Below are 10,318 nucleotides of genomic sequence, written 5' to 3' on the forward strand. Positions count from 1 at the left end.
ATAAATGAATCAGACATTCACCATTAGATTAATGTTTTATATATTAATTTATCATAAGCGAATTTGAATCCTCAGTCTATCGATGGGTGGATTGATATTAATAAGTATGTTAAATTTCACATTAATTGAAGAGAAATCAAAACCTTGTAAGTGTTAGAGTCATCCTCTATTGTTAAATATAATTTTATTTAGGTCTTACCCTAAAAGGATAAAATTGTGTAAACTTATTCCAGGTACATAATTTTTTATTGGTCCTCGTGCTCATTCACAAATATAACTTATCAATTCTTCCCGAAGGGTCCATCGAGGCTACCCTCGTGCTCACATTGATGGAACAGCAAACATTATATATAAAGTTAGGTCCAATCATAAAAATATAAATTGAAGTCCACAAATTAAATAATTTTATTTTATTTCCTATTGCCATCTCTTCCTGTTATAGTTTGATGTCTTAGTGTCATCTCTTCCTATTTATAGTTTGAAGTCCAATGGGATAACTCCTATTGTATATAAACACAGGAAATTTATAATATTGAGACATTGACATCCAAGGTAGATGAGGAGATGAAAGAATATGAGGAGATGAAAGAATATGAAAAGAGCTATCTTCCTGAACGTTCTAAGATAGAAAGTTGATTTATTTTCTAATGAACTTAGTTTAATATTCTTGTTAATTGTTGTTTTTTATAGGTTTACGAGAAACTTGATAGTGACGATGAATATATTTTCAAATTAGTTTCAAATATAAATAATTTTAAATTAAAGTTTGTTGCATATTTTTCTAGATTCAGAAAATGATTGGACATAACTGATGCAATGATAATTTTGATTAGGTTGACTGTGTAGTTTAAGTTGTTTAGGTTTTTATAATTATGATAAGCTCTGTCGTGAATATAATTCTTTTATGAGTTTATTTGACGGTTTGCTTTCACTTTTTGATGAAGTTATTGATGCCTACAGATCCATAATATATCCTAATGCCTATGATTATTTGGTAAGGTCCGGACAGATGTTAGTTTCTTTGAATCCTCTTATTAAATTATTTACTGTTTTAATATCATCACCTATTTTGTAAGATTGACTATAATTTTCAAAATGAAATATATAAATTACTTACTGTTGGAAAAAGAAGCAATAGTCAAACAAGGTGATATATTGCTTTTTGTATTGCAATGTAAGGGTGGAACTGAGTTTTCATCTATTGATTATTGGTGTTTACAGTCAAGCATATTGAATATAAGGTCAATTGTGCAATAGAGTATGATAAAAATATTGTTTATTTAAATCACTTCAAACTTGCACCAAAAGTCAACCTGATAACTTTTTTAGGTTGAATCTATAACAGAGTATAATATAGTCTATTTCAATTCATTTTTGAGTGTAGTGAGAAAAAAATTCTCAAAACCCTCTAGAACTTTACCAGTGCCATAAGAGTCAACTATTTCAATTCAATTTTGGAGTGTAACAAGATGAAACTTCTCAAAATCATATGAAACTATCACCATAAGAGTCAACTATGATATTTTTTTTTATATTTTTATATTTTAGGATATGTTTTATATCAAATTTAGCATGTTTTATGTTGAATTTAGAGTCAGAGTGCATTTTTGTTTATTTTCGAGTGTAACAACTTGAGTTGAAGTTTTTTTAAACCACCTAAAACTTTTACAATAGAAGTCAAATACGATACTAACACTAATTTCAGTATTATTTTTATTTTATAACATTTTTTAAGTATTTTATGTCAAATAAAAATATGCTTTTAAGCTAAATATATAGTTAAGTATATGTCACTTTATTTTCGAGTGTAATGACATGATGTTTCTATAAACATCTAAAAATTTCATCATCTTTGTAAAATATAATACTAATATCATTTTATTTTTTCTAAATTTTGGAATGATTTTTATAAGTGTTTTATTTTGAGTTTGGTATATTTTCATGTCGAATATGTAGTCGAGTGTATTTCAATTTATTCTTGATTATAACGACATAAAATTTTCTTTAAAATACTTAAAAGTTTTACGAAAGAGTCAACTATTCATCATAATATAATTTCATTTGAATATGTAGTTGAATGTATTTCAACTCATTCTCGAGTGTAATGGCATAAAATTTTTTTAAAAAAGCTTAAAAATTTCACAAAAGAGTCAAATATGACACTAATATCCATTATAGTATTTATTTTCTATTTTTGGATGCTTTTATGAATATTTTATATCAAATTTTGACATATTTTCCATATTGAATCTTTAATTGATTGTATTTTAGTTTATTTTCGAATGTGATGACATAAAGTTTCTCCCAGATATGATACAAATACCCTTTTAAATATATTTTTATTTTAGAATAATTTTAATGGGCATTGATACATTCTTAGTACTAAATTAAAGTTGAATATATTTCAGTTTATTTTTTAGCATAATGATACAAAGTTTGAGACTTGGTGTTCAAAACTTGAAAGATTTTATATGATCCGTTATATGCTCACACCTAGAAGAGTTTAAGAAGATTTTGTACTTGCAAAATCATTATTATCTCCAAAATGATGGCCTTTTTTAAAACAGAAGGAATAAATAGAGAAAAAATATAAGAAATTTATTAATTATAGAAAAACCTGCTTAGACTATGGACGGAAGACAAAGGATGAAGGAAAAAAAGAACTAGGTAAACACAGTTTACCTTCAGAGGGATTGAAAGGGAAGAAGAAAGTGAAAAAAAAATAAAAAGAAAAAGGGTTCAAGAGGAAGAAGGGTTCAAGAGGAAGAAGATTGGACCATTAAAATACACTCAAAATTTCTACCAATCATATATAATAAGACTGAAATGATAAAAACATATAAATATATATTTTTTTTGAGTCCTAGGAGTACCCGAACAAATTTTGAACAAAGGGGGCGCTCACACGTAAAAAGCCATTAAGTGAAGTTTTCGAAGGTAAATTACCCAAGAAATAAATAATATTTATATAAAACTTTAGGGTATATATATATATATATATATATATATATATATATATATATATATATATATCAACCCAGTTACCCTCAAGATCAGAGCGAGTTCAAGATGTGGCAAGAACGCCTGCCTTGTTTTGACTATGATAGCAAAGCTTACATCCGTAGTTCCCATCCATAGCCTCCCTTCCGTGGGATCCAATGGATACGGCTCCTGTCGTTCCCACCCACAAACTCCGCAACAAAGCCCAACCACAACATACAACACAACCAAAATCCAGTGGTATGATGATAACAAGAATGGAGGACCCAAATGACTCCAACAAATTCAAAACATTTGCAACAATGAAGCAGATCCTACAGATCCCCAATCCACCACCCCCAATCCCTCGACCTGCGTTACCACCACCCGACCCTTATTTCCATGTCGCTCCTCCAACTCCACTGAGGAGCTGCACCCTCTCTCGCCGAGACCTCGCCATCACTGCTTCCTCGCTGCCCCTCCTCGTCTCCTCCTTTTGGTCTCGACAAGCTCAGGCCATCGAAGCACCAACCGCCAGAATCAGCACCCAAGAAGCAGATTCTGCCACCGGTGACTGTGGCAACCAACCAGTTGCACACAAGGCATTCTTGGATATCTCCATCGATGGAGAACCCGTTGGCCGAATCATTGTCGGGCTCTATGGAGACACCATGCCCTTCGGGGCCTCCCGGTTCGCGACCTTGGTGACAGGCGCCGCAGGAATTAGCTACAGGAGAAAGGAGTTTGTCAAGATAGTTCCCAGTTATATCCAGCACGGGGGTGTGAGATCATATGGCGTTGATGCCGAGCTCGCAAAGAGGGCAGGAAGCAATTTGGAGGCAGATAACTTGGTGGCGGAGTGGGAAGCTTTGTGCAAGAAATGTCCAGGAACAAAGAATGTGGCCGGATCGCTGGGACTTGTCATCAGAGACCCAACAAAACCACCACCAAAATTGAAGTTGGTTGCGAGAAAGGGCAAGCTGGAGATTGATGAAGAGGAGGTCAGGACAGACCCAAACGGAACTGAGTTCGTGATCGCCATTAACGATTCTCCAGACCTGGATGCATCAACACTGGTAGTCGGAAGAGTGCTGGAGGGGATGGATGTGGTGGAGAAGATCTCCAGGGTGAAGACCGTGCAGGAGAATACCAGCTCCCCTTACTTCAGGTGATTGTTTGTAGTTGTGCCATTCCTCTGAATCTGCAAGTTGTTGCACCAGTCGATGCCATTTCATCTGAATAGAGTGTGCTGTTTCTTCTATGACGAGCAGGGTGGCAAAGCTGATTGGTGATAAGAGGGCTGTTGTTGCCGAGAGAGGATTTAACCGCCCATATTCCAAGGTTGTAGTCACCAATTGTGGCTTAGCAGATTAGAACAGTAACTTCGTCCTTGTTCTCATCCTCTATTCTCTCCCATTTTGTTATAGTTATAGACGATGAGAGAAAAAAGAACTGTTTGATCCGTCACATGCTTTATTCAGTGAATTCCAATTAAGATCCTTTTTGAGCCAAAAATGAAACTGTACTTCTGTCAGAATCATGATCAACTACAAATTGATTGGCTTCAGCATTGAACCGGTTTAGAGTGGATAAAAAAACCAAGGACCAAGGACAGTTTTTAGTTGTTAAAAAACAAAAAAGAAAAATATGGAAAATAATGCAGAAATTTTGCTGAAATAAGGAAAAGTAACTATTTGGTGAGATGTCAACTGTCTCGTCATCAGACTTGTTACCGCGCACTATATTCATTCAGACTGGTCGGTCACGATATTTAGGATGATGTAGAAAATTTGTCGGAAGGAATCCAAGTATGAAAGGAGTTTTTGAACCTTCAAAATTAAGATTTGATTATTTTATAATGACTCTCTATGTATCCTTATATTTTACTGGTTGGAGGATGTGAAAAAATACATTGAATGTTTGCATCTCTTAAATTCAAAAAGTGCTAAAGATAAAACAAATTCTTGCTTGAGTTGATGTTAACTCACAGGTAATAATAAATTGATCTTATATAATGAACAATTTGTTCTTCTTTTGCAGACACAAGCAGTGTCAAATCATGTGCATCTTATGTCGACTTTTTTTATTTATATTTGATTGTTAATCTTATTAACGAATAGTTCGATTTTCTTTGTAAATGCAGATAAGAAGTGTCGAACATACATACGTCTTATGTTGGTTTTTTCTGATTTATATTTGATTATTGATCTCCACATGTCAATGCATAAGAGGTGCAAACAAGCAGAAATGATGCCCAAAGACCATAACTGTTCACTTCTAACTTCATACTAATGTATACATACAAAGAGAATCAATAGCGTGAGTTGTTGGTCTTTGACATCACTCTGTTCCATATGCACTCTGACTGAAACCAAAGAGATTTTAACATGGACAAATTATCTAGCAACAGAACTCATCAAAGGTCACATTGCTGATGGTTCTGAAAGCATTGGCAGACTGAGGACTGAAGATCAAAGCTATTAATTACTACAGAATATTGCTTTGAGGTAACAAAAAAATTAACATCTTCAGATCAAATATTATTCCGGTGGTGATTATTTGCAGATAGATCCGAACAATCATGCTGATCATTCACGCATTTTTAACAGCTAACAAGGAATATGCACATTTTCTTTCGTTATTTTGATAGCATGAAACTTCCTGGCAAAAATCAGTATCTCCAAGAAGAAAGAGTAGAAATCGAATCTTAATCTTGTGAAATTGATGCACGGACCATCACATTTGTGTTTCAGCTCGAATCACCCAAGCAAAAAAGGGACGCGACAATCAAAAGATAGCAGCACATCTTCCACCATTAGCTGGAAACAAATGAGAAAAAGGGAACAGAAGAAGAAGAAGAGACAGGGACGAACCCGTTTTGGTCTACCCACCTGTTGTTCGATGGAACGCCCATGAGGAGCAGCTTCACCAAGTCGTGCAGCTGTGCTAGGCGCGTTATTTCTTTTCCCAGTTTCGAGCTTACCCGGTAAGCTTCGGGCTGGCTTGTGTGTTCTGAATCCACATTGCAACGTACTTGTACGACACATTCTCATTTTTAACGAACGATCTAAAAGGTTTGAAGTCGAGCCTCACGCGATAAGCACGTGGGACAAAGAGACGGCGATATCTCTCGTGATCCCCGGCTCCTTTCGGTGAAGGGAATATTCCCCGCGAATCTCCTTTGCTCCGACCACCATGTACTGTATCCCCTTTGTAATTGCCACAAGTATTCCTCGACCAGTCACACTATTTACTGAACCACTGGGAACCCCAGCATGCGAGTGTCACCACTTTGCGTGCCGTGCCTCTGATAACTTGCGAAGGTGGGCCGCACGAGGCCTTTCGATGCATGCGCCAGCATGGTAACATGCGTCGCCGCCCCACGTTGCAGCGGAATCCTATTTTGCTGTCCACTGCCTGGAATAACGAAAACACCCGGTCCCGACGCGCACGTAGGGCCAATTCCGTCATTGTGCTGACTAAAAGTAGTAGCGGTCGCAACAGTCGTCAGGTGACGGAAAGTTCTTTCCGACCGTATCGTGCCAGCTCTGTCTCCACTAGCGGTAGCTGGAGGGAGATCCCCCATCTCCAATTCTAGGTTTCCGCGTCTCGCTCTCTTCGATCTCCTTCTCTCTTCCACTTCCCGCGATTTCTATATGCCCTGTTGAGGTTTTATAAACGAATTTCGGGTTCTGAAGTCTTTTTTTGTTCTCTATTCCCTTCTTAGTCAAATCCTTGCTGGAATTCGCGAATTCTTGGTCTCTTTCTTTCTAGCTTTCCGTTTCTTGATTTTTTCGGTGGCAGAGATCTTTCTGTGTGTTCTTAAGGTCGGATTGGGGTGATTAGGGTTTGTGGGTATTCAATTTTGGACCAGGAGGTGTTTCGGTTGGTGGTGGTTCAGGTTTGGAAGTTCGTTGATGAGGAGCAGGGGTTCCTGATGTTTACGCCGCAGAAGAAAGGGTGGCCCGGGTGGTCTCCTTCGCCGAGGGTTGGTGACGGGGTTGATAATGGAATGACGACGCCGGTGGTGAACACTAGGAGTGGCAGTGTACTGGCCTTCCTAAAGGGGAAGGGGAAGGGCAAGGGGAATAACACAGCGGAAGCGCTGCCTCTACCCTTGCCGCTGCAGGCTTCGCTTGGAGAGAACGGCGACACAGTGGTTGTGGGTGGAGGCGATGCAGAGGTCTGGCGCAATTTCAGGGAGGCAGGATTGCTGGACGAGTCTGCCTTACAGAATAAGGACAGGGAGGCTCTCGTTCAAAGGATTTTAGCACTGGAGAAAGAGGTAACCGGTGACACTGGGTTCATCCATTAGTAAATACTTTTATCTTCTTGCTGTCGCAATAGTTTGCTTATCGAGACAACTCTAGTTGTACTGATTATTAGTATTCAAATTCTTCCACTAATTCTGGATTGCCTTATAAATTTTGATGGTTTGTTTCTGGAGCTGGTTAAGTCCCCGTTTGAGGTGTTTTTTTTTCCTAATGAGTTAGAGACTTCAAAATCTTATTCTTTAGTAATTTTATTATGATCTTCAGTGCTGCCCCCTGCCTATTTCCATTTTAGCTGGGCTGTAGTGGGTCTTTACGGTCCAATTAGTGTGCCTTATTTTTGGCAAATAATGTGTAAACTATCAAAAACTCTTTTGACTCAAAAGAACATGAAGCAGATGAAAAGAACACATGCAGCAAAATTCATCATCATCGTGAGCGAGAATATGGATGACAAGTCTTAGATACCCGAGCAAAAGTAGACTTTTAAGTTTTATCCACTTTTGCTTTTGTTTGAACTAGTTATTGACTTGTGCTTTGCAACTTTTAAAGAGATGTTTAGGAATAACACACAGATTTTGCATCCTGTAGGATTAGCAAATGTTTAATTAGTTTGGGTCATCACATCAATCTTTCTTTTTTTTTTGAAGCTTTAATAGAACAATACAAAAGTCTTGATGCAACAAAAAAATGACAAGTGACATCTAAAAACATTGTAGCATGATCTCTGCAGTGATACCCTAACAGTTAAGGTGCAGGACACATGCTATATAAGCATGTCACACATTTGAGTCTTGTAAAAGTCAAGTACACGTGCTATATAAGGTTTGAATGGAAACAAGTAAATTAAAAAAAAAACATTGTAGCATGATTTAGCAAGTGCATGTGGCAAGGATTTAACATAGTATTAATGTATAGGTGTGGAATTTTGAAGAGAGTGCCTAAATTTATTACATTGTATATATTAACTTGTCATTGTCTTAGTGCTAGACACATGGCTTTAAGCTAATGGTGAGTACCTATCTGCTGCTTCCTGTCTCTTCTTCATGCTCATATTTACAAGTTTTCCAAGGCCAAGCATTCATGTCACAGTAAGAGAGGAGTGATGAACGTGAGGATGAAGTCTGAGTAGATGATGAAGTCATGACAATCTCCTTCCATTTGTGTCTCTTTCTTGAAAACTGGGAATGAAATGGAGCAAATAGATAAACATGATTGGTTTGAATACTGATCTCACTTATTTGTTGTTCTTAGGAGTTAAAAGATAGAAGGTGGGAGCTTTCTGGCTTCATTTACTCCAGGAGATAAAATAGAGGGATTACAAATAAGGGATTGTGGAAAATTTTCCCATCTATATCGAATTCTTGTAAAATGAGAACATATAAGTAGCACACATTTTTTTTGGATTTTAGTTGGACTAGATTGGTCTTTGTGTAGATTGCAAGAGCAGGATACATTTTGTTGCTTTGATCTTGATGAGTATCCACTTTATTTATAGGTAATACTCTTCTGGAGTACACTGACGTAGTTCTGCAGGAAAATACTGGAATTAAATTTTCTTCTATACTGGATTTTGCTACTTATCTTAGGAGTAAGGAATTTATGCATCGAGGAATCTGGAACATCTTTGTTTCCTTGTGGATGGTTAATGTTATCAATATCCAGATGAAGTGAACTTGTTTGGTGATCTTTCTGTCTACTTTGTATATATTTGGTTTTCCACTATGAAAATAAAAAGGTTCACTTCAAATTTGTTTCTTAACTAGCATGTTTATTTGGTTTCAGAAATGTTATTGTCCAATTTATAAATACAAACTTTATTCTGAATTTTAAAGCAAAATATATTCATTATTTGATGTTCTATATGCAGCTTCATGAATATCAATACAATATGGGTCTTCTTTTGATTGAGAAGAAGGATTGGGCTTTGAAGTATGAAGAAATTAGGCAAGCACTGATGGAAGTAGAAGAGACCCTGAAGAGAGAAAAATTAGCACACTTGGCTTCCATTTCTGAATTTGAAAAACGTGAAGAGAATTTGCAGAAGGCCTTGGGAGTTGAGCAACAATGTGTTTCAGATGTATGGGTTGAATTCAATTCTCATTTATCTTCAAAAGTTTTTTGTTGAACTAGTTATTGGAAGTTGTACCAAAGCCTTTGGGGCCGTGTTGCACTCATGTATCTCCCTGAAGAGTTAGAATGATAATCCATTTTTAGCAGACTGACTAGCCTTATAGACTTGCACTATTGAATATCATCTTACTTCAAATGTTTTTTGATCTAGTAATTCACCATGGATAAGCATGAACGGGTTCCATAATTTGACTTGAATAGTTAAAACAATTGTGGTTCATACCAAGGCTAAGTACTGATACCTTTGCTGGAATCTTATTGGATATATACCTATCAATCTGGTATGCCTTTGTCTATGGATAAAAAGAATAAGTAGTTTAGATATAGGTACTAGATTTGACTTGTACATACGATACTCTGTTGTAACTGTACTTATTTCCCCTTTACCTTGTATATTTCTCACCCTTGATGTTCTTTGGGTACTTCATTTCTTTTTTCTAATTGATATGTGTCTTTGGGATTAGCTTTAGCTTTTACTCATGGTAGTCTTTGGATGAGTATGTTTACCAATTTACTGAATATATTCTGATTGTTTCTGTATCTTAACAATAAGAAGCTGTTGTTCCCAAATATTTGGAATCAGCTGCATGAATTCATTTTCTTCATTAATCAGGGATACTGTTACTGGATAATTTATCTCCTAGTTTTCTTTGGATACTTTTAATCTCCTAGTCTTCACCACCAAAATTCTTGTGTGGTCTCTGTTCATTACTTTTTCCGATATTTTGTGTGGTGATTGTCCTTAGCTGGTATACACTTATACCCCTTTGTTGTTTATGGATTCGCAACATTTGCAGCTTGAAAAAGCTTTGCGTGAGATGCATTCTGAACTTGCAGAAGTCAAATTTACATCCGATAAGAAGTTAGATGATGCTCATGCTCTAGAGGCTGGGTTAGAAGAGAAATATTTGGAAGTTGAACAAAAATTGCATTCT

The 10,318-nt window shown here is 36.4% G+C and overlaps 2 protein-coding genes across 5 annotated transcripts in view; both read left to right on the forward strand.

The window, feature by feature from the left end:
- Positions 1-3,233: 3,233 nt before the first annotated feature.
- Positions 3,234-4,478, forward strand: LOC103994555 (peptidyl-prolyl cis-trans isomerase CYP26-2, chloroplastic). Its single transcript, XM_009414915.3, has 2 exons — positions 3,234-4,147; positions 4,251-4,478. Exons 1-2 carry the CDS (start codon positions 3,243-3,245, stop codon positions 4,351-4,353), a joined length of 1,008 nt encoding a protein of 335 aa, XP_009413190.3. The 5' UTR covers positions 3,234-3,242; the 3' UTR covers positions 4,354-4,478.
- Positions 4,479-6,405: 1,927 nt separating this feature from the next.
- The window catches only part of LOC135583606 (nuclear matrix constituent protein 1-like), a 10,476-nt gene continuing 6,563 nt past the window's right edge, over positions 6,406-10,318 (forward strand). For 2 of the 4 annotated variants that reach the window (XM_065079320.1, XM_009414914.3), the window contains exons 1-3: positions 6,406-7,264; positions 9,121-9,330; positions 10,181-10,318. The exon at positions 10,181-10,318 is cut by the window's right edge and continues 116 nt beyond it. In XM_065079320.1, the coding sequence (XP_064935392.1) occupies positions 6,917-7,264; positions 9,121-9,330; positions 10,181-10,318 (696 nt within the window). In that variant the 5' untranslated portion in view covers positions 6,406-6,916. The remainder of the gene's footprint in view (positions 7,265-9,120; positions 9,331-10,180) is intronic. The other 2 variants (XM_065079318.1, XM_065079319.1) reach the window with 1 other exon arrangement.

Source organism: Musa acuminata, chromosome BXJ1-8 (assembly GCF_036884655.1).
Source record: "Musa acuminata AAA Group cultivar baxijiao chromosome BXJ1-8, Cavendish_Baxijiao_AAA, whole genome shotgun sequence".
NCBI lineage: Eukaryota > Viridiplantae > Streptophyta > Magnoliopsida > Zingiberales > Musaceae > Musa > Musa acuminata.